This window comes from Schistocerca serialis, chromosome 1 (assembly GCF_023864345.2).
Source record: "Schistocerca serialis cubense isolate TAMUIC-IGC-003099 chromosome 1, iqSchSeri2.2, whole genome shotgun sequence".
Lineage (NCBI taxonomy): Eukaryota > Metazoa > Arthropoda > Insecta > Orthoptera > Acrididae > Schistocerca > Schistocerca serialis.
Window position 1 is genome coordinate 222100192 of NC_064638.1, and position 25251 is coordinate 222125442.

Below are 25251 nucleotides of genomic sequence, written 5' to 3' on the forward strand. Positions count from 1 at the left end.
AGTGATTCATAACTCGTTGGTGAATGGCAATGTGCAGAATAAACTTGTTTCTTCCATGCTGAATCACCTACTGCATTCATCTTGTATGCCGCAAACATAGCTAAACTAAGGTGCTTCCTTAATTCCAGGCAGTGGCCTTTCCAATTAAAGTTGTGATCTATCCATGATCCCAAAATCTTAACACTTTCTACTTCTTGTATTTCATTGTTTGAGAAGTCAGTTGTTATAGCACATACAATTGTATGAGATGTACTGAACTATATTTACTAAGTTCTGTCAGAATTCTATAATAATCCATTTTCTGTGATTTAGCTGTCAGTTTTTCCAAGTACTGTATTTAAATAGCTGTATTTTCACTAAGGAGACTTTCTGTACTTTTTACTCCTGTACTTGTATCATAAAGAAGGTCAAAATGTATGTATTATGATACTATGAGCAGAGAGCTGTTAGCAGCATTCCACACCTTATCTTTCTATGTAATGTCTCTCTTCATCTTGGTTGCAAAATTAAGAGTTATTTTCTAGTTTCCTGCATTTCTTCATGACTTATGTTACTCACTCTGACAAAAAACTACAAATATTCTGCAATAATATTTCATTGCAATACAGTTCTGCATATATTATGTTGAAATATGATTTATAATGTAATGTAATTAAATAAAGTTTTTGCTGGTCACATTTTTTTTAGTATACTGTGCCATTTACTGTCTTATTGGAGTGTTGATGCATTTGTTGCTGATAAGATGTTAAAATTACCATATCTGATATGGTTGTTCCAGAAAGACCATAAAATATATGTAACTTGGACCCACCAAGTTTGTTAATGTGTAAGAGTTATGAGTTTGATTTTTAGACAATGTTTCAAATGTCTGATTTCCTAAGAATTTAACCCTTACTTCTGCTGAGTTCATTACTTTTATTCAGGCAGAGAAAAATAAACATTTCAATGTAATTTTAAAATTTCATTCCTATATTCGCAACTTCTTTCTTTAAAAAAGTTTGTATTAAATGCGAGGTGATACACATTAAACATACACAAATCCAAGGCATAATAAATAATGGAACTCATACTTGAATAAAAAGTATTCTCTCTCTTTCTTGATATTATGAATAACTTGTAAATTCTCCTATATGAGCTGTTGTTTTATATTTACCTCCCAAAAAAGGAACCTGTGCTCAAAAATTGTGAAAACATTTATTTCTGACTTATTTATTTTCCACTTAAAAATAATGATTTTTACCAAGTGAATGTGTGTTATTAATGTGTTGTTAACAATATTAGGTGTGAGAGGTGTCTTTTATGTCACAAAGCTGTTATCATAAGAGAAAAAGAATAAAAGAAAATGAGGGAAAGTACTTCACACTTAATAAAAAATCAAATGATTTAGCATGTCCACAAGCAAAAGAACACACACTGACTCTATATGTAGAGTAATTTTTACTTCAGACAAATATACAGCACAAAAACAGCTTGAAATATGTCATGCTTTTTTAAAAATAATATTTAATGTTATGAGACAGTTGTCAAATTGTGATTGCTATATTCTATACAGAAAATAGTAGTTAACAATTTTTCACTTCCGCACAGGTGCCGTCTTCCTTATGAAATGGAAAATAGTACATATGTTTTGGCACCTGAGGTAATTAATATGACAATTCCATGGGATACTGCAGCAATGAGATGGTCATCTTGTCAGCAGTTAGATGCAAATTTCACCCAAGAATATTTTGATGCAAGATTACCAACAAATAACACTGTGGATTGTGACAGTTGTATATATGACACGACGACTTACAAGAGCAGTGCCATAATGGAGGTTGGTCAGTATAATTTATGTCCTCGTAAGAGATCATACAGCTTTCATGACTATTTATTCTGCAGTGAGGGAAAGCAATATGGTCCACAGATTTTAGAGGCAGAAGAGGTACTGCACCAACTTTTTTGGCATTTGTATAAGAGTGATGTAATGTGAACACATTGTCCACTGATTAGTGACTTGGAAAATGTTGGTGCAGTCAGCACAGCTGTCTGTGGTAAGTGATGGGTTTCTCCCTCACTGTAATCTGTATACGATTACTATTGATTAATAAGCTTTGACTTTTCTTTCGGTTTAACCTGGTCTGTGAATATGCATGGTTAAGTGCAACTGCTGATTCAATGTTCATGGTTGGAGTTCTTCTTGGCTCTATAATATTTGGTGACTTGTCACACAGGTAAATTGATGAAGCTGTGGGAATATAATAATTAGGTGCACTACATTAGTATTATTTGACAATATAATGTAATTGGATGGATGAAGAATCTGCTCCCCAAGCAGCAGCAGAACATGCATATAAAGAAACATTTTACTTACGCAAGCTTTCGAACCAGTGGCTCCTTCTTTCTGCAGAAGGATTGAAGAGGAAGGAAGAGGGGTGAAAGTAAAGGAACTCTTTCTTTCTCATCCTGTCTGGTAAGTCTTCCATGACCTGGGGTTCTGGGTGACTTTTCTGAACTCTACCCCTTTTCTATACATCTCCAGTTCCTTTCCCTTCTCCTCTCTTCCTTCCTCTTCAATCCTTCTGCCAGAAGAAGGAGCCCTGTCTCTGAAACCTTGCATAAGTATAACCTTTTTTATACATGTTGTTCTGCTGCCACTTGGTGAGTAGATTTATTTATCTACCAAATTACTTTACATTGTCAAAAATTGATTATTTTCATTGCTACATTAGTATTAGTTGGTGTGATGTAGAGGAAAAATTCTTCCATGGTACTAACATGACTGAAATAATATACTATATTGCCTTTATCACTACTCTTGTTGTTAATGTGAGTGATAATTGTGCAAAAAATGTAAAACATAACAAATATGAAGGAAGCTGAAGTGTATGTTATATCTGTTCAATCAATATCAGTTATAATCTGCCACCCATAGTGCACACAGTTTGAATGTGCTGAGTGAGGTTATGAAGTGGTCAAAGTGGAAGTCGGGAAGTTTTCTTTAATAAGACTGGAGACCGTTATCTTCTTTTTGCTTATTGAAACTGACAGTGTACCACTACTGATAAACATTGTGTCAACAGGCAGTCGGTGTTAACTAAAAAAATAGTTTGTGCTTGGTTTAAAAAAACTGTTGGAAGTTGCATATATTACTTTCACTCATTCGTTCATCTTGAGCTATATATTTTGTCATCATAGAGAACCTTCAGGGATGTGGAACAAGTCAAAGAACTTGTTCCTACGACATGCAGAGTGGACAACTAGCATGATGTGAATTTTAAATATTGAATTTGTAATTGGGAGAACTAGTTCATGAATCTGAGTTCTTTATTGTTACATTAAGGTAGCTCCAGGTACGTACCAGAATAGTACCTAATGAAGTGCTATGTTGTATTCCTTTCCCCAGTGTTGTCAGAACTATACATGTTCCTCAAATACACACTCTCTCTCTCTCTCTCTCTCTCTCTCTCTCTCTCTCTCTCTCTCTCTCTCCATAGAACATGCCCAGCACAGAAGTTGCAGTTTTGATAATTTTTTACTTGTGTCACAAAATGACCACTTGTCACAAAATAACCACTTAAAATGGATTTTTTTAATGAACTTTTCAGATTTGGGCGGAAACCAATTTTCTTCCTCTCCCTTGTCCTCCAGATAATTGGTGGAATAGGAGCTGCAGTTCTGCCAAATTATTCTTCATATGTTGCAGCTAGAATGTTGATTGGTGCTACTACTTCTGGAATGTTTTTGGTAGCCTATGTTATAGGTAAGCATAAGTGTTAGTCAGTTAACTTACAAGAATTTTTCACATATCAAATGGCAGCACACACTCGGATACACACAAAAAAGATGGTTTAAATGCACCATGAATTCTTCATTTGAAACGAGATGAAAAGGTTGAGAATATTTGTGCCTTTGCAACCAGCTGGAAAGTAGTGGCCTTTTCTATTTTTCTGTAACTGAAGTTAACTTTTAAGATAATTTTTCTTAGAGATATTTAAACCCAATTGCTGCACTTTATGTATTTCCGATATGCCATATAGTTTTAATATTTTTGTATCACACAAAATAATGGGAGCTATTATAGTACTTAACTTATGGAAGATTTTGAATAACATTTTTTTAAAATTCATATTGTGGAAATCAATGCATTTACCTCATTTTTCAGCAATGGAAATGATTGGTCCATTCAAAAGAATGGTTGCTGGTTTGTTGTGCCAAGTATTTGGTACAACTGGATACTTGTGGACTGGATTCTTTGCTTACTTTATAAAGGAATGGAGAATTCTGCAAACAACATTTTCTGTTCCTGAAGTGCTTTTCCTATCGTGCTGGTGGTAAGGAAATGAGTACAGTGTTATGTTTTATACTCCTCAGTGACTTTGACCATACAGACTACTCTGAAGGTGGTGCAACCAGAGCTAAAATAATACATGACTGATAAAACTGAAGCTTTCATACCATAATATTACGCAAGGTGTTATTACCAATTAAAGTGAGTGAAAGTCCATATGATCACGTTAGTTGTTTGTGGTAATCCATTGAAAGACCTGTGACCTGTTTAACACTTTAAAGGTGAATCCTCATATCCATTTCTGTATAAAAGAATTACAATCTTAGTACAACAAAAATCATAAATGTTCTCTTTTAAAAAACTGTAAAAAACTTTCATGAGAAATGCTGTTCTGTATAGGTATTGTCAACTGCAGTCGTGTTAAATAAACTTACAAAACTTTTGTTAAGGTGCAAAACTGGTCTTGTATCTTTGAATGAACTATGAGCTGCAAGAAACAGCTAATATGATCATATGGACTTTCACTCATTTTAATTCTAATTTGACAATAACACCTTGTGTAATAAGGTATGAAAGTTCCAATTCCATCAACCATATTTTGATGTATTGTTTCTACAGGGAAGCTTTCTGTGATCATTGGTGTCATAGATGGGGAAGTTCAGAAAGTTCTTCCATTAATTAAAAAAAAAAAACACTTTAATCCCTAGTTGTTATATAATCCAGACTTGAAATATCTGTCTCAATAAACTGAGGAGAGTCCCACTTAAAATATTTTCTTTGGTGAATAATGTTATATGCTATTTGTTAAATTTGTTTGTCACTTTTGATTTGCACATGACTGTGTACATAAATTGATGAATAATTGTTTCAGGCTAGAGGAAAATTTCCTGTGAGTTTAATGTTGTGAGTCCACTGGTGTGAAACAGATAGCAGAAGTGTAACACAAAAATGTTTTTCACATTACAAGGGCACTTTAAAAAAAAAGGCACACATGTTGTCCCACACTAAGACCACTGGGAAACAAGAGTGGTAGAGTGTCAGAAGAAAATACCTGTTCTAGGTTTGCTGCAGACAGTTCTCTCGCAGTATGGATGACAAGTGCATCACAGTGTGCAGTGCAGTGGCAGGTGTTTAAGTTTTGTGGAAATAATTTTGCTGCTACATTTGTCAATTTCCTTCATGCATGCACAGAGTGCAGACCTGCCTCGTGCTTGGTTGGGGGAATTTATTTTCTATTGTCTGGTCAAGTTTTTCTTCTGTTTCTGGCAACCAGCTGACAATTTCTTCTTTCATTGACTGCTGGTATGACTAATCTGTTCAGTTTTTTCCCTCACATGCAATTTCATTAACTTGCATAGCTAAGTTCCCTTGTACTATGGGCAATTTGTTCTAAGCATGTACAATTTTTTAAATTTGCACTATTAATCCTAATTTAGTATGTCCTTTCATTTGTAGGACAGTACTCTTCACTTCTGTCAGGTTTTTAAGAGTTTTCTCAACATCTCGCCAGTCTGACTAGTGGGATTCATAACTGATTGCTGAACATCAGAATTAGACTCCATTATGAATATTAATTAGATAAAAATTAAAATGCACTAATAAATAAATAAATTAATTATCTAGCTACACTAGCACATAAATATATCTTATCTTTTTAAGAAATATTCTCACTGTTGCCAGATACCATGTAATGGCATCCAACTATAGAATGTAACAGACTAGAGGCACTTTGTCTATTAAAAGCCTGACACAAAGGACTACTTATTAGTTGTGCTATGATTAAACAACAATGTTGAGCAGTGGCAGCTACTGTGTAAGAGCACAAGAGCATGTGAACACCCTAAATTTTGACACTTTGCGGATTTATTGGTTTCTTTTTCTTTGAATGCTGTTAAACATAGATGCTGTAATTTGAAAGATATGGCACTTAAATCTACCGCGTTACTGCTGCTCTAGACTCCATGGCACTTGGTATCAGGGTTGAGAGAACACCTTTAGTTGTGCACATTTTAAGGAGGTTTTGCACATGCGCAGCTTGCCTTACAGGCTAAATATGTAGAGATTTGATAAACAATGTGCACAGTTGACAATGTACACAGCTAGTCCTTGCCACTCAACTAGAAGTTTATGTTGGTGCCACCAGGCCATAGCACACTGAGGCAGACTTCTATTACGATTCACTTGGCATAATTCCTGCTAGGTGATAGCACATTCCTCAGGTACACTAATTCACTCAGTATGTAGTGAAATTAGATCAGACATCAGTATATGTTAAAGTTTTACTGACAGTAAACGTATTTTGTGGCTTTCTGAATGGGTTATAGAATATTAAGCTATGAGTTTTATCATACAGTAATCCATTTGAGGCAGTGACAATCAGTAGGCCCTAAAGCACATCACTGTCGATTGTGAGATTATAGCATTTATTCATGCTTCTGAAATCTGTTGATCTTATGGTGAGTCAGATTTGCCTGTGCTGTAGGCCCACATTGTGTATCTGAAAATTTTTGAAAAGCTGTATCACTGGTTTCTCTGGTATTCACTTAAATATGGGATCGACGGCCATGTGCTTTAGGTCCTTATGGACCTGAGTGCCTCATTTGCATTCTAGCAAGCAACCGTGTTGGTAGACATTACTACTTGAGTTTAATCATTTCCACAAATGACAGTTTGTGTTTGTGCTGCACGAATTAGCTCTTGTGCAAAATGTAAATATAAACTATGTTGAATCTATTTTAAATGCTAACAGAAAAGTATAGCTGTGAGGATGGGTCATAAGTCGTGCTTGAGTAACGCAGTCGGTAGAGCACTTGCCCGCAAAAAGCAAAGATCCTGAGCTCAAGTCTCGATCCGGCACACAGCTTTAATCTGCTAGGAAGTTTCATATCAGCACACACTGTGCTGCAGAGTGAAAATCTCATTCTGGGAACATAAAAGTAAATTATCAGGAAAAATTAGTCACCAAGGAACTGCAGCCTTCAAAAACAGATCCTTTGATTCAGGGAGTGATGAAATCAAATGAGTGTGACCACAAGTGAACATTTAACAAGGGAAATGTATAGTTAGCACAAGTCGTTATGTGGATGCAGCGTAAGAATATGTGATTTTTCAGCCCAGAAATAACTTCGTGAACATACATCTGTGAGGGATCTTGTACATTTGTCAAAAAAAAAAAATAATAATAATAATATTGTTATTATTATTATTATTGGCAGTGGCTGTACTTGTATAAACTTGTTGATGAGCATAACTGTTATACAGCAGATGCTATTAATTTCACAGACCCAAATTTACCTGAATCTGAAAATTTGAGAACACTCAAAATGTATACTTACGTACTGCTACTGATGCTGAGATTGTCTTTCTGAAAGAAGTTCTGCACATAGAAAATTTTGAAAAAAAATTAGTACTTCTGCTCTATGCAGAAAAGTAGCCAGTGAAAAAAAGAAAGTTTTAACTTTTTTTTAAATCAACAGAAGCTGCCATGTGGCACATCTGGAATTGTCCCTTTTCCTTCCGTCCTGTATCTCTCCATCCACTTGGGATTGTTGGAATCAAAATTTTACGCATTAATTGATAATAATACATGGATTAGTACACAACAATCAAGTTCTGTCATGGTCACCAATGTGGCATCCATACAAATAAAAAAATTAAAGCAATAAATACAGTAATAATAATAACTGCTTGAAAGATATGATTGCTGAAATAATTATTTAAAGAGATGTCTCTCTTTAAATATTCTTGGAACTATATGAACATAACAATTTTGAGTTTCACCAAAGATCGCTAGAATGTCTCTCTCGATAATAAGATGTGACTTTGTGGAAATGAATAATTGACATTGTTACCTGCTTAGATGTCTGCCTCCCACATCAGTATTTATAGGCAGAAGCCACATAATAGGAAATATGTAGAATTTTTTCCTAGAATTAAAAAAGAAACAGGAATGGTGAGGGCATTCAGATGTGGAGTTAACTATAAGCAAATTACATATAAAATATAATGTACCTTATCTTTTAATAGTTTCTCTGGTAGGGTGCACTGTACAATGTGTTTATGTCAATACCTGTGCTTCTGATCTAACTGTGTAGCCTTAATCCAAAATTCACGTACAATAAAATAGCCGTACAGAGCAATGGCAGAACTGTACAGTTCACTCTGATGCCTATGCAAAAGGAAGCAGACAGAGAAAGCTGAACATCGGTTAAAAAGTGAAGAACAGAATTCCATCAGTGATTACATAAAAACTGTTTAACTGTCCTCTATCTCTGAAAATGTGTCTATGGATGTAGATAACAGTTTAATTAATTTTTGGTGTTGATATTACAGTATGCAGCAGGCAACACTGTTTTTAACTTACCTGCATTTACGAAACCCAAACTGATACAGGGCATTAATAATTTCTAAAATCTTATATGTAATCTATTTGAAATCATCATATATATTGATGTTAGATGCATTTAACACTATGTTGTTTGCTGGATTAAGTTGGTGCACCAAAAAGCAGTCAGTACTGGTCCATATTATTCATTTTATATCAGTTCAGTCACTCCCTTCAGCCACCTTGCTGGGAGTCTTCTTAGAGTGCAACTATAAACTGTGATGAGGACTTCAGTGTATAAGAGAATAACTTTAATCAACAAGTATTTCCGTTACTTGTGTCAAATCCTAAAGTTAATGTACTGGCCACCAAATCATTTTTGTTACAAGTTTTAAAAAAGTAATAAAAATTAAAAATTTATGCATATCCTAGATAAATCTGATGGATCCAGACAACTACAGTACCAAAATAAAGCACCAAATGCTGAGCTCTCACAATTAACCAGTTTTAGTCGGTGTTTTTAAATAATACATGTGATGGAGTTTTTAGATGTTGGTTTGTCCTTCAGCTGTGTCAAAAAACGTGAATGAGAAGGTTGCTGAAGTATGTTTGTGCCATATTATAAGGATGAATCAAATATAAATGATCTTTGAATTGAGTGTCTACTGGACACGCTAGAATTTCATGGCTTTTGGGTGTGTGAGGAGGGGTTTTTGGTTGGAAGTCTGCTCCCAAGGTGCCTCACTCTCTCCATGTTCAATTAACATCACAACATACAAAAAAGAGGTGCATCATGTAGCTGCAAAATGTGTCACAATAAAATTTATCATGAAGGTGAATGTTAACGTTAACAATATAAGGAAAAGATAGATTGCTACTTACCGTAAAGATGACACATTAAGTTGAAGACAGGCACAACAGAAAGGCAGTTACACATTATATACATGTGGTGTCTGTTCTTTTGGACATGCCTGAAAGAACAGACTCCACATGTATACAATTAAAGTGAGGGTGGCCAATGGTCTCTTCAGTGAAGATGTACACCAGGCTTGAACTATTATGGGAATTGGCTAAATGCCATGAATAATGAGGATAATGGGCAAGGGACTCTCAGATGTGGAGTTAACTATAAACAAATTACGTATAAAATATGTACAGAATAGAAGGAGTGACTCATGAGGAAGCTCTTCAGTTTTGATTTGAAAGCACGTGGATTACTCCTAAGTTTTTTGAATTTGAGTGGTAGCTTCTTTGTGACTTACACATTAGCTTTCAGCCAAAGCCGTCTTCACAATAGGAAACACACACATACACACACACTCATTCACACAAGCAAGCACACTTCACGCACACATCTGGTCCGAGCTGCCAGAGATGGTGGTCATGTGTGTGTGTGAGGGTGCTTGCTTTATGTATGACTGTGTGTGCATATCCTTTTATGATGAAGTCTTCGGATGAAAGCTAATGAGCAAGTGTCTTTTTGTTGCACCTGTCTACAACTTAATATGTCATCTTCATGGTAAGAAGCAATCTACCTTTCCCTTGCATTGTTGATATTCCAACTTGAAGTTTCCATTGTTTGAATGTTATGTTTGATGTTTATTTTTCAATTTACTCCCTCATTTTGGGGAAAGAACCTTTCCATAACCCCCAGTGAGATACTGATATAATGAAGAAAGAACAAGAGCATGTCAGTTACGTGACCCAGTGGCACTACAGCACAGAACCTTAGGACTGCCTATGAACTTGATGAAGGCAGTCAACACTTAACTGTGCTCATAATGTCTGTCACATTTTAGGTGTGTTGGTGAGCAGTCAAGTCATTTGGAAGGGGTTGGCAATGTGCGGAGACATAGGTTATTGTGTTATGATTTTTTAAATTTTATTTACACGTCAAGTTCCATAGGACCAAATTGAGGAGCAAATCTCTAAGGTCATGGAATGTGTCAGTACATGAAATTACAACATAAAAGTAATAATAGAAAAGTAAAATGTTTATGAACCCAAAAATAGTCAATCCATAAGTTTAAGTAAATGCAGTCAACAATACAACAAGAATCAGCTTAATTTTTCAAGGAACTCCTTTACATAAAAGAAGAAGTGACTCATGAGGAAACTCTTCAGTTTTGATTTGAAAGCACGTGGATTACTCCTAAGTTTTTTTAATTTGAGTGGTAGCTTATTGAAAATGGATGCAGCAGTATACTGCACACCTTTCTGCACAAGTGTTAAGGAAGACTGATCCAAATGCAAGTTTGATTTCTGCCGAGTATTAACTGGGTGAAAACTGCTTATTCTTGGGAATAAGCTAATATTGGTAACAAGAAATGACAGTAAGGAATATATATATTGAGAGGCCAGTGTCAAAATACCCAGACTAGTGAACAGGGGTCGACAAGAGGTTCGTGAACTTACACCACTTATTGCCCTAACTGCCCGTTTCCGAGCAAAAAATATCCTTTTAGAATGGGAAGAGTTACCCCAAAATATAATACTATGTGGTACAAGCAAATGAAAATAAGCAAAGTAGACTAATTTTCATGTCAAATGATCACTCACTTCAGACACCATTCAAATAGTAAAAGTGGCTGCATTAAGTCTTTGAACAAGATCCTGAACATGGGCTTTCCATGACAGTTTACTATCTATCTGAACACCTAGAAATTTGAACTGTTCAGTTTCACTAATCATATACCCATTCTGTGAAAAAAACATATGGTTTTGTTGAATTGCCTGTTGGAAACTGTAAAAACTGTCTAATGTCTGATTTTTAGTGAAGATCAAAAAGATGCTGTAATTGAAATTTCTTACACCTCTGATACAAAGGACAAATAATAAGATGAAACACTTTTGGTAAAATCATGATGTTTAATGAAACTTAGACACAGCATAACAGCACTGAAAAAAAAAAAAATTGATCTGTGTAGAATAATGAAGGATCAGGCACAGGTTATGGGCAGAGGGTACGGGCAGACACACAAACACAAATATACACGCAAAATTCAAGCTTTCGCAACCAACGGTTGCTTCGTCAGGAAAGAGGGAAGGAGAGGGAAAGACAAAAGGATGTGGATTTTAAAGGAGAGGGTACGGAGTCATTCCAATCCCGGGAGCGGAAAGACTTACCTTAAGGGAAAAAAGGACAGGTATACACTCGCACACACACACATATCCATCCGTACATACACAGACACAAGCAGACATTTGTAAAGGCAAAGAGTTTGGGCAGAGATGTCAGTCGAGGCGGAAGTACAGAGGCAAAGATGTTGTTGAAAGACAGGTGAGGTATGAGCGGCGGCAACTTGAAATTAGCGGAGGTTGAGGCCTGGCGGATAATGAGAAGAGAGGATATACTGAAGGGCAAGTTCCCATCTCCGGAGTTCTGACAGGTTGGTGTTAGTGGGAAGTATCCAGATAACCCGGACGGTATAACACTGCCAAGATGTGCTGGCCGTGCACCAAGGCATGTTTAGCCACTGGGTGATCCTCATTACCAACAAACACTGTCTGCCTGTGTCCATTCATGCGAATGGATAGTTTGTTGCTGGTCATTCCCACATAGAAAGCTTCACAGTGTAAGCAGGTCAGTTGGTAAATCACGTGGATGCTTTCACACGTGGCTCTGCCTTTGATCGTGTACACCTTCCGGGTTACAGGACTGGAGTAGGTGGTGGTGGGAGGGTGCATTGGACAGGTTTTACACCAGGGGCGGTTACAAGGGTAGGAGCCAGAGGGTAAGGTAGGTGGTTTGGGGATTTCATAGGGATGAACTAAGAGGTTACGAAGGTTATGTGGACGGTGGAAAGACACTCTTGGTGGAGTGGGGAGGATTTCATGAAGGATGGATCTCATTTCAGGGCAGGATTTGAGGAAGTCGTATCCCTGATGGAGAGCCACATTCAGAGTCTGATCCAGTCCTGGAAAGTATCCTGTCACAAGTGGGGCACTTTTGTGGTTCTTCTGTGGGAGGTTCTGGGTTTGAGGGGATGAGGAAGTGGCTCTGGTTATTTGCTTCTGTACCAGGTCGGGAGGGTAGTTGCAGGATGTGAAAGCTGTTTTCAGGTTGTTGGTGTAATGGTTCAGGGATTCCGGACTGGAGCAGATTCGTTTGACATGAAGACCTAGGCTGTAGGGAAGGGACCATTTGATGTGGAATGGGTGGCAGCTGTCGTAATGGAGGTACTGTTGCTTGTTGGTGGGTTTGATGTGGACGGACGTGTGAAGCTGGCCATTGGACATATGGAGGTCAACGTTAAGGAAAGTGGCATGGGATTTGGAGTAGGACCAGGTGAATCTGATGGAACCAAAGGAGTTGAGGTTGGAGAGGAAATTCTGGAGTTCTTATTCACTGTGAGTCCTCATGAAGATGTCATCAATAAATCTGTACCAATCTTTGGGTTGGCAGGCCTGGGTAACCAAGAAGGCTTCCTCTAAGCGACCCATGAATAGGTTGGCGTACGAGGGGGCCATCCTGGTACCCATGGCTGTTCCCTTTAATTGTTGGTATGTCTGGTCTTCAAAAGTGAAGAAGTTGTGGGTCAGGATGAAGCAGGCTAAGGTGATGAGGAAAGAGGTTTTAGGTAGGGTGGCAGGTGATCGGCGTGAAAGGAAGTGCTCCATCGCAGTGAGGCCCTGGGCGTGCGGAATATTTGTGTATAAGGAAGTGGCATCAATGGTTACAAGGATGGTTTCCGGGGGTAATAGATTGGGTAAGGATTCCAGGCATTCGAGAAAGTGGTTGGGGGCTTGGTAACCAGCTACAATGGGGCAGCCGGGATGATTGGGTTTGTGAATTTTAGGAAGAAGGTAGAAGGTAGGGGTGCGGGGTGTCGGTGGGGTGAGGAGGTTGATGGAGTCAGGTGAAAGGTTTTGTAGGGGGCCTAAGGTTCTGAGGATTCCGTGAAGCTCCGCCTGGACTTCAGGAATGGGATTACCTTGGCAAACTTTGTATGTGGTGTTGTCTGAAAGCTGACGCAGTCCCTCAGCCACATACTCCCAATGATCAAGTACCACGGTCGTGGAACCCTTGTCCGCCGGAAGAATGACGATGGATCGGTCAGCCTTCAGATCACGGATAGCTTGGGCTTCAGCAGTGGTGATGTTGGCAATAGGATTAAGGTTTTTTAAGAAGGATTGAGAAGCAAGGCTGGAAGTCAGAAATTCCTGGAAGGTTTGGAGAGGATGATTTTGAGGAAGAGGAGGTGGGTCCCACTGTGACGGAGGAAGGAACTGTTCCAGGCAGGGTTCAATTTGGATAGTGTCTTGGGGTGATGGATCATTAGGAGTAGGATTAGGATCATTTTTCTTCGTGGCAAAGTGATATTTCCAGCAGAGAGTACGAGTGTAGGACAGTAAATCTTTGACGAGGGCTGTTTGGTTGAATCTGGGAGTGGGGCTGAAGGTGAGGCCTTTGAATAGGACAGAGGTTTCGGATTGGGAGAGAGGTTTGGAGGAAAGGTTAACTACTGAATTAGGGTGTTGTGGTTCCAGATTGTGTTGATTGGAATTTTGAGGTTTTGGAGGGAGTGGAGCTGGAAGTGGGAGATTGAGTAGATGGGAGAGACTGGGTTTGTGTGCAATGAGAGGAGGTTGAGGTTTGCTGGAAAGGTTGTGAAAGGTGAGTGAGTTGCCTTTCCGGAGGTGGGAAACCAGGAGATTGGATAGTTTTTTGAGGTGGATGGTGGCATGCTGTTCTGCGGTTGGCCTGTAGGAGGATGCTTTGAACAGCCGGTGTGGATGTGGGAGAGGAAAGATTGAGGACTTTTATTAAGGATAGGAGTTGACGGGTGTGTTCATTGGCTGAGTTGATGTGTAGGTGAAGGATTAGATGGGTAAGGGCAATGGATTGTTCAGTTTGGAACTGATGGAAAGAAGGGTTGCAGCCAGAGATGGGAACTTTAAGTGTGAGGCCTTTGGGGGTAATGCCAAATGTCAGACAAGCCTGAGAAAATAAAATATGGGAGCGTAATCTGGCTAGGGCGAAGGCATGTTTGCGGAGGGAATGTAAATAAAACTTAATGGGGTCATTGTGGGGGTGTTGTGAGGGTGACATGGTATTAGAAGGTGGAAAGTGTAACATGAGGCTGAAATGAAAATGAAAAAAAAAAAAATATATATATATATATGGGGAGAGATAAAGGTGAACTAGAAAGCAACTGGAGATCTGGTGTGAAAAAAGGCGAAAAAGTGTTGGTTAAGCTGTGCTGTGTTGATCCTGTGGTGAACTTGGGTTGGTAGACAACGATGTGCATAAAGGTTAGGTGGTTGTGTTGCCGCCAAAACACGTTAAAGGATGGATGGATATGTGTGTGTGTGCGAGTGTATACCTGTCCTTTTTTCCCCCCTAAGGTAAGTCTTTCCGCTCCCGGGATTGGAATGACTCCTTACCCTCTCCCTTAAAACCCAGTTCCTTTCAATTTTTCCCTCTCCTTCCCTCTTTCCTGATGAGGCAACAGTTTGTTGCGAAAGCTTGAATTTTGTGTGTATGTTTGTGCTTGTTTGTGTGTCTATCGACCTGCCAGCGCTTTCGTTCGGTAAGTCACCTCATCTTTGTTTATATATATATAGACACACACACACACACACACACACACTCTGACAGAAAAAAAATTGAGGCAAGAGTGTGCTGGGCTGTGGTTGGTGGTTGGTGGGAAGAAGTGAACACCTGACCTTGAGTAGCTTCCCCACCCACCGACTCACCAGTCTGAACAAACCTACACTACCAGTAGTCGTGCATTTGAGTTGTTGTTCATTTCTGTTATATGTTTATTTTTGTGCTGTGCTGCAAACTATGAAGAACAGTATTAGTATACTGTAATCGTAAAACTGTAATTTTAAATGTAATGAAGAACATAAGCATTGCCTACAAAGAGATTTTTGAATTCCTTCGACCTTCAAAGCTTTCATAAATATGTACAATACGAAATACTGTAGTACATATTACAAGTTCATGGCGTAAATGAAAAAAAAGTAATCTGAAACGGCTTACTCCCCTTTAGTTCAGCTAACTGGGGCTGTACTGCAGTCATAAGATAAATACTACCAGAAAAATGACATTAAAAATGTTTTGATAAAAGAAGATTGAGACTATTTAATAAATGATAGCTGGAATGCATTTATTGGAAAACTTGAAATCAGTAATAATAATGTGATTAAGATGCTCAGAAAGAAGATTAAGAAGTTTGGAACATGGGAGTTAGTATTAGAATGGATGAGACAAACAGTTTCATATGAAATCTTAACCATGGTGTACCTATTTTCTCACTGTTATCTATATGACCCTTCTCTGATGCAGCGTCATAGCAACTTTCACATCCAAATAAAATGAACACATTTTTATGGATTTGGTTGTTAATGCTTTCTAAGCTTATATAAATAAAATAACATAAGCTTAAAGTATGAATTTTGATTTCTAGTTATAAAAATTAAAATGGAGAACAGCAGATAAATCATGTGTACTGTGATCAAACAGACCATGGGTGTTACGTTCAATCAACAAATATCCTGGTTTCAGAAACTGGAGAACTACATCCATATTGTGTGTGTGTGTGTGTGTGTGTGTGGACACACATGTTGAAAAGCCAAAGAAACTGGTACATCTGCCTGATATGGTGTAGGGCCTCGCTGTCCATGCAGAAGTGCCGAACATGAGATGCCCGTATAGATGATGTTTCGTTGAATGGTTCGCACGCTGACACTTGTTGATGGCCCAGCATTGAAATCTGCAGCAATTTGCAGAAGGGTTGCACTACTGTCACCTTGAACAATTCTCTTCAGTCATTTTTGGTCCTGTTCTAGCAGGATCTTTTTCTGGCTGCAGCGATGTTAGAGATTTGATGCTTTACTGCATTCCCGATATTCATGGTACACTTCATCACCAGCTCAGAGATGCTGTGTCCCATTGCTCTTGTGCCAACTACAACACCACATTCAAATTCACTTAAATCTTGATAACCTGCGATTGTAGCAGCAGTAATGGATCTAAGAACTGTGCAAGACACTTGTTGTTTTGTATAGGCATTGCTGATCGCAGTGGTGTACTCTGTCTAAGTACATACCTCAGTATTTGAATACACATGTCTACACCAGTTTCTTTGTTACTTCAGAGAGAGAGAGAGAGAGAGAGAGAGAGAGAGAGAGAGAGAGAGTCTGTCTATATATTGATTAACTGCATCTTTTCACTTTTAGATATGACATGGCTGATAATTACATTTGCCATGATTGGAAAGCTTGGGATAACTGCAGCATATGGTACATTGTACATATTCTCAACAGAACAGTTTCCAACTGTTATTCGTAATGTTGCTCTCGGTGCTAGCTCAACATGTGCTAGAGTGGGAGGCATACTTGCACCATTTGTTAATATTTTGGTAAGTATACTGATGAATTTCTCTGCAATGACCAGTAAGAAAGAACTAAAGAAGTCTGTTGTTATAGCTGTAAAGTCAATTTTCAGTATGTCAGTGCAATTATTTTGTTTACAGCACTGTTTTTGACTGAAATAATTAAACCTTTCAAACTTAAGTACAGCCAGTTCCACAAGAAAGTGCACACCATTATCTGTTTGAAATAAAACACACTATTATAAAAATATGTTTTCATGAAAATACATGTTATTACTAGCTGCACAATTACCTAATAGTTACTCCGACTGCTGCCATTATCAATTATAGCTTGGCGCATTAGCCCTCTCTCTGGTAAATCATCCACATTTCTAACCTCTAAATATCATTTGACCTAGTTTGCAATGAATTTCTTTGACACACTAAGAATTTTAGCAGCAGCTCCATATGACATCTTTGGTCCCTTTGGATGATTCGCAAGGAGTACTGCCTTGTGACGCTTCAGGTATTTTGCACTCACTTTAAATTTCAACTGACAAGACAAAACATTCAACTCTCAAACTGTTTATGTAACTGTTTATCTGTACTCTGTGCAAAAGTGCATTGATTAGAGATTCTAGACCACTACCAGAGATGTTGCTGTGGATATTACATTTAAAATTATGATGTATACTTTCTTGTGGAACTGACATGTATATTTTTACACTTGTTCAGCATACAGCAAGTATAGTTATGATGGTATAGTTTTAATTCTGTAGATATAAACCCAGCCTGCCTTGGATTAATTTTTACTTCTTGTTCTTGTATATTTTACAGTCAGTAAAAAAGGCCAGTAACGAAAATACTCTGTGCACTGTGATACACATTGAAAAATGTTTATATGTTGTTGCTACCTGCATGTGCTGGTTACACAGCAACATTTCTTGCATTGCTTGTCTGATATACATAGTTAAGCATTTATATCAGTTTTGTTATCCATTTCCGACCATTATTTTTTATGGTCGTGGCCGTTTCGTCCACCTTTAGTGGAGATTGATTTCAGTCTCATTTAGTTACTGTGTAGTAGTGCCTGTCTTAGATTATGCGGAGTTCAGAGCCCTGCTAGCCTATATAGAACCACAGCAATTGCTTGATGTTTCATAGAAATGCAACCTTTTCATTTATTTTGTCGGAAGATGGAAGACTCACAGTATAACTGTGTATTTTTTTGTTTGTCCAAGAAGCCATGGTGTAGGATACTACACCAAAAGTGTTAAACCATTTACATGGATATAGATTTTAGGGAAATGTACTTGTTTAGACTGTTATCAAAGTAAATCCTCTCAGAGTCTGGAATACACTGAGAACTTATGTACTTAACTTCCTAAGAAATTCTTGCTTCTGCTAAATATGAAGAGTAAGTGCCAGATAAAAGTTTTATTATTTTCACATCCTAAAAAATATTCACCAGTACCATACTGCAAAAATATTCAAGTCACTAAGAAAATGTATCCACACTCCATTAATAAAAAGTAAAGTAATCATCAACACAAAGATTAGTTTTAATAGATATTCTTTCTCTACATCTTTTTGTAGGTGAAATACTCTTGCCTTCTTCTTGATGTATTCAGATGTGTTCAGTCAGCCATGTATGGTGCAAAATTTCTGATTGACATGGTATTTGGTTGGTTTGTGGGATTAAAGGGACCAGACTGCTACGGTCATCGGTCCCTCATGGTATTTAGGCTGTGGTACAAATTAGCATTTTTAAACATGCAGAGCTTAGCAAAGATGAAACTGATATTAGGTGGCAAAAAAGAACCATTCTTACTTGTTTTTGTATTAATTTTTACTGTGCAAAGAAAAAGGAGACATTGCTACTCACCACATAGAGGAGACACTGAATGGCAGACAGGCACAGTGAGAAAATATGCTAGTATTATTAGCTATCACACTATTGGATATAGCTGTCATGGACCATCTAGATGAATTCTTCCTAACCCCACAGAATCCCAAACTCCTCATCTGGTTCAAATTCACTGATGACATCTTTATGACCTGGACAGACAGGGAGGATGTGCTTTCCACATTTTATCAGAACCTCAACACCTTCTCCCCCATTTGCTGTCAGTTTAACTAAATATGTAGGAATTACAGTAATGAATGAGTTAAATTGGAATGATCATTTAGGTAATGTTGTAGGAAAGTTGAACCAAAGATGGTGTTTTATTGGCAGAAGACTAAGAAGACACAAGTCCACTAAAGAGACTGTCTGCAGTACGCTTGTCTATCTTCTGCTGGAGTATTGCTGTGCGGTATAGGATCCTTACAAAACAGGATTAACAGAAGACATTAAAAAAAGTTCAAAGAAGGGAAATTCATTTGGTACTGTCATGAAACAGGAGAGAGATAGTCACAGATATGCTACATGAATTGATGTGGCAATCATTAAAACAAAGATGTTTTTCACTGCGGTAAGATTTTTCCCAAAATCTCAATCACTAACTTTTTCCTCTGAGTGTGAAAATATTCTGTTGAGACCAACCTACATAGGGAGAAATGATCATTGTATTAAAATCAGAACTTGCATGTCAGGTTTAAGTGTTAGCTTTTCCCATTTGCTGTTCGAGAGTGGAACAGTAGAGTAGCTGTGTGGCTATGGTTTTATGTGAACCCCTGCTAAGCACTTCAGTGTGAACTGCAGAATAGTCATGTAGAAGTAGCTACTCCATCTGGTCCTCCTTAGCCCAACTTCGTTGATGTTGACTTCCATCTCAAGGACGGCTACAACAGTATCTTCATCCACATCAAAGCTACCAACCATCAACAATACCTCCATTTCGACAGCTTCTACTCATTTCACACCAAGAAATCTCTTCCATAATTTTAGCCACCATTGCTCATTGCATCTAGTAATGAGTAGTCACTCTCCAAATATGACAAGGGTCTCACTGAGGCCTTAACATATTGAAATTACCCTCCCTGCCTTGTCCAGAATAAAGTCTCTTATGATTTGTCTTTCTAGTCATTTGCCATCCCCAACATACTGTCCGGCCACAGAGGAGCAACCTCTCATGACTCAGAACCACCTCGGACTGGATCAACTGAATCATGTTCTCTGTCAGGATTTCAGCCACCTTTTGTCATGCTCTGAAATGAGAAATATTCTCTTTTCTATCATATCCACCCCTCCCACACTGGTATTCCACTGCCTACCCAACCTACAAAATATCCTTGTCCATCTGTATTCCACACCTGCTCCCAACCTCTTGCCCCATGGCTCATATCCCCATGATAGACCTAGATGCAGGGCCTGTCACAGCCTCCTACCCCATCAAAGGCAGAGCCACCTGTGAAAGCAGTGAACTATCAACTAAGTTGCAACCACTGACCGAGCGGTCTAAGGCGCTGCAGTCATGGACTGTGCGGCTGGTCCCGGTGGAGGTTCGAGTCCTCCCACGGGCATGGGTGTGTGTGTGTTAATCCTTAGGATAATTTAGGTTAAGTGGTGTGTAAGGTTAGGCACTGATGACCTTAGCAGTTAAGTCCCATAAGATTTCACACACATTTTAACATTTTTGCAACCACTGAGCCTCATTCTAAGTGGGCATGACCTGTAACAAGCTGTGTGTCGACATTAATGGCTACTGCCAGACTGTGGTCAAGAGATAGCTGGAACACTCTGCTGCTGAGCATACCACCCAACTCAATGTGCTTAACTTCAACAACTGCTTCACAGTCTGTGCCATATGGAGTCTACCAATCAACACCAGTTCTCCTGAATTACATAGATGGTAACTCTCTCTGCAACATATCCTTCATTCTGTAAGCCACCTGGTTTCAACTATCACGTGCTCCACCTCCCTAACCCCTTCTGTGCTTGCACTCCACCCCTATACACATGCCTTATGTCCTGCCAGTGCACCTGCACAATCATTTTTCCTTCTCGATTTCTCTCCTCTTCCTTTAGCCCACATCCCACCAGCACAGCCTCCCAATGCTGTGCCTAGCAAGCAGTTCTCTTGTCCTCACTACTTACTTGCATGCTCACACAGGCAGCACTAGTGTTCCATTACCCCTACCCTGCTATCTCACATCCTCTCCACTCCATGCCTCCTCTGTTCTGTGTCCCTACTACCAACACCGACAAAGGTCACAGCTCACCTCAGATGCAGTTGCAGTTGAGCCTTACCGCAGATGGTAGTGACTGTGTGTGTGAGTTATGCATGTGTGTGTTTTGTTTTGTCTGTTTCTGATAAAAGTCTTATCTCGTAGCTAATAATATCTAGTAGCCTTTTTGCACTGTGCCTGTCTGCCATTCAGTGCGTCCTCTTTGTGGTGAGTAGCAGTATGTCTTTTTCATAATATTGTTATTCCAGTCCAGATTTCCCATTGCTTGATTTTTCACTGTACAAAACTACACATGGTAAATTCCATTCTTTTTTCCAGGCTGAATACTGGCGGCCACTACCTTTGGTGATATTTGGTGCTCTATCTTTGGCAACACAAGCTACTGCACTTTTACTTCCAGAAACAATGAATCAGAACTTACCAGACACTGTAGCAGAAGGAGAAAATTTTGGAAAGTAAGAATAATTGATCCAGTTTTACTGTGCCCTTAAGTGACTGATGTGCAAAATTTGTGAATTCTTTTGAATATTACAGTCCTTTGTTATTTGCTTGAACGTTATCTCTGTTAACCATTTCTGTCAGAAAATGAGGCACTCTACAAATCACATGCTGAGGTACACTTTCAACAGCTCTTCCCAGCCACAGTGGCCTTGGGCTACCATGTAACTATTCAGATGTTCCTCTAAGAGTTTAAGAACATTTTGTACATCACATAACCCCTTTGTATTTTTCTATTGATGGCTTCATTGAACTAGGGTCAAAACATGTGTTTCCAAATACTTATTAGAAATTGAAAGGAAACCCCCTCCCCCAGAAATGATTGATTGATTTCTTTATTAATCCATGTAACAATTTACATTGTGTGGATTTCGTCAGCAAAATCATATACAATACAATATACCTACAATTTATACACATAAAATTAATATTTACACATATTTTTAAAGTATCTTACATTAGTTTTATATCCTTATGTAATTTTCTTATAGTACTGTACAATTCTTGATTTCATATTATAATTATTTCCTCATGTATTACAATGCAAGCTACTTTAATTACGCTGCATGTTTTAATTAAGATAGTCCGTTACTGCATAATAACTTTTATTTAATAAAAATTTTTTTATTTTTATTTTGAACTGTCCGATTGTGTCAGTATCTTTTATATTTTGGGGTAATTTATTATATAATTTAACGGCATTGTACAACAAGCTCTGCTGAGTTTTGACTTTATTTTTCCTCTCCAGATGCAGATTGTATTGGTTTCTAGTTTCATAGCTGTGTACTAAAAAATTTTTAACATAGCAGTCAATTTTTTTTATTTTTTATTTTTACTTATTTTTTTTTCATACATAATACTTTGAAAAATGTATTCACAGGGGACAGTTAGGATTTCCAGCTTTTGGAAATGTTCAAGGCAATGAGCCCTACTGCCACTCCTGGTTATTATACGAATTGCTCTTTTCTGTAATTTGAAAACTATTTGAATATTTTTACTGTTGACTCCCCAAAATGTTATTCCATAGGTAATAACAGAGTGGATATAAGAAAAATATACAGATCTGACACATGTAGTATCACACATTGCAATCAGAATTCTAAGAGCATAGCATGCTGTAGTGATTCTGTTAGTAAGTATTTAATATGTTCTTCCCACTTTAACTGACTCAACATGCATACCAAGTCTACACATTCTATAGTTTCATTGTTTAACTTAAAGTTGTTATAGTGTGGTTTTTGCAGACATAGAAGTTAACAGCATCTGTTTTTTTTTTAATTTAGTGTTAGTTTATTATTGGATGCCCACTCACGTACACTGTTTAGTGTTTGTTCGGCTTTTTCTATCAGTGCATCTGGTGATTTGTCACTGATTATAACATTTAAGTCACCTGCAAACAATATTGTTTGTCCATGCTTGATGCTCTGTGGGAAGTCCTTTATGTTATTGAGGAATAGTATTGGGCCAAGGACATATATTTTTCTTGAAGCAGTATTTTTCTTCAGTGAACGTTGCTGTGGTAACAAAATGGCTGCACTCCCCCAGTCATGCACACAATGCTCTCCAAACTAACAGGTAATGGCATCCAGGGGTGTCCTTCTGCTAACTACAAGTGCCAAGCAAGGAAATACACTTCATGATATTTTTAGGTAATTTAAAGTTCATGTTGGCAGCTGAAATTTGTGGATTTTAACTGAGGTTAACTATGAGTTACAAAAAAGTTAGAGCAGGTTTTTACATGATGAATCTGACCATTCTGTTGTCAGTAACAGATCATATGTCATTTTCCCATTTTTTCTTTTATTTTTTTAGAAAAGCCTTGTTTTTTAACTATTGAGAGGTCTACTGTGGTTAATTCATTTTTGCTAGGTCTCAGAGCTGTAGGTCAGCATATATAAACTGTTATCTACAGATTTATATACTACTTTGATCTGGAGGCTATTGAATTTCTCCCAAAAACTTGTCATCCAAGTTTGATATGACAGAAAATTTCATTTCTTACATTACCCTTTATACTTATGAGCTAGTAAAGATAGATATGCTGATTAGCATTTTCTAGAATCATACTGTCAATGCAAATTTTTCTTGCTCTTTTCCATGTTCTGGATATAATTTTAGTTTCAGATAGTTCCACTTACAACAATATGATAATGTGGATGACTAGAACATCATAAACAACAATAAATATAAAGCTTTTAGATTGTCTTTCCTGTTTCTACCTTTTTATGGCAAAGGAGAAAACCTAATGCTTGAGATTTTTCATTAGTTTAATTTTACATAATTTATACTTCCAAGTTGTATCAAATTATAGCCATTTAGAAGGCTTTCACTGATTCACCACAAGCTTTATCTGCCTTAAACACAATTAAAAAAACATGCAGGGGCTGATATTGTGTGTGGTTTCTTGTAAGAAACTTTTGACAGCCATTTAAATCGTTTTGTATGAATAAATTCGTATTTTAGGTCTATGCTAAATTTTAGAATCATGTTTTAGTCATTTTGTAAAGATCATTTTTGTGATAATCATTTATTTCATTCCTAAAAATTAGCTTACAGTAATTGTTTGTTTCCTTTTTCCTCATTTGACTGATTTACATTTGTTGTGTTCAAGAGAATGATATGTTTTGTACTTTTTACCATATTCTATGTATTCTGAATTAGTCCATGTTGTAGCTTTTGCAAAGAGGTTTTTAATTTTGAAACCATGATCTTTGGTAGTAGTATGAGAACAGTGACAGAGTTTCTTTTTATGTAAAAGATTATGCAGCCTTAAATAACAAATTTGTAAAATAACGGTACATTTTAAAATTTGTCGTGAAGAATTAGGTGCATAAAACGAATACTTGTTCTATAAAATACTTCTATCAATAAGTCATTTATTGCAGATGTTCAAAAAAGTTATGAATTTACTCACATATAGTTTGGCATTTTGAAACACTACTGTGCTCTGTATCAATAGTAAAAGTACACTTTCGTTATTTTATAAACCAGATTAAGTGATTAGTAACAATAATGTAGTAATGTATCAGTGTTATAGAGACAGGCACTTATATGAGTGAAATGTGGAGAATAGTGACCTATGTCTGGCTTAAAATATGTGAAATATCCTAAAAAAAATTGTAGTATTTACAAAAATACTTCTTCCTTTCATTAGTTTGCATATCAGCCATTCCCTCATTTGTTTACATCATCTACAGGGATTTAGCAGTTATACTGTGTTATGACTTTTTCCTGTAACTTCGTTACATTTTTATTTTGTTTTATTGTTATCATTCTTTCTTTCTGTTTTTCTGTGACTGAATTTATGGATACATCATCTTCTTCTTCTCCTGCAGGCTAACCAGTGATAAACAAGATATTAATGTTGATGTCCTTTTGGAGACCAAGGAGACTGAGAAATGAAAGACATGAAAATTTGTGAATTATATGCACTGATGGACATTGTACACGAAGCACTCATTGAGTTATACAAATGTATAACACAAATGTGTAAAATGGCAAAAATAGTTAATTTAGTGGTATTTCAATTGCTGATATTTGCACACTGTATTTACATTGTTCAGATATACCATGCCACGATTTTTTACAATCAGCTTTGAATTATATGTCAGCCACAATTTTTAGTACAAGATTTTTACATAATGCATATAATGATCTCTGGCACTATTTTGTGGAATGAGAATATTATAAGAAGCACAAACTGTCAG

At 37.4% G+C, this 25251-nt stretch overlaps 1 protein-coding gene across 1 annotated transcript; it reads left to right on the forward strand.

Annotated features, from left to right (window-relative positions):
* Window positions 1-2112: 2112 nt before the first annotated feature.
* On the forward strand, window positions 2113-25224 carry LOC126460736 (organic cation transporter protein-like; the record flags this gene model as incomplete). Its single annotated transcript, XM_050095942.1, has 7 exons — window positions 2113-2213; window positions 3588-3742; window positions 4145-4313; window positions 10394-10401; window positions 16782-16963; window positions 21365-21501; window positions 24880-25224. Coding segments are annotated over 7 exons (819 nt in total), but the record flags the coding sequence as incomplete, so codon positions are not given.
* Window positions 25225-25251: the final 27 nt, after the last annotated feature.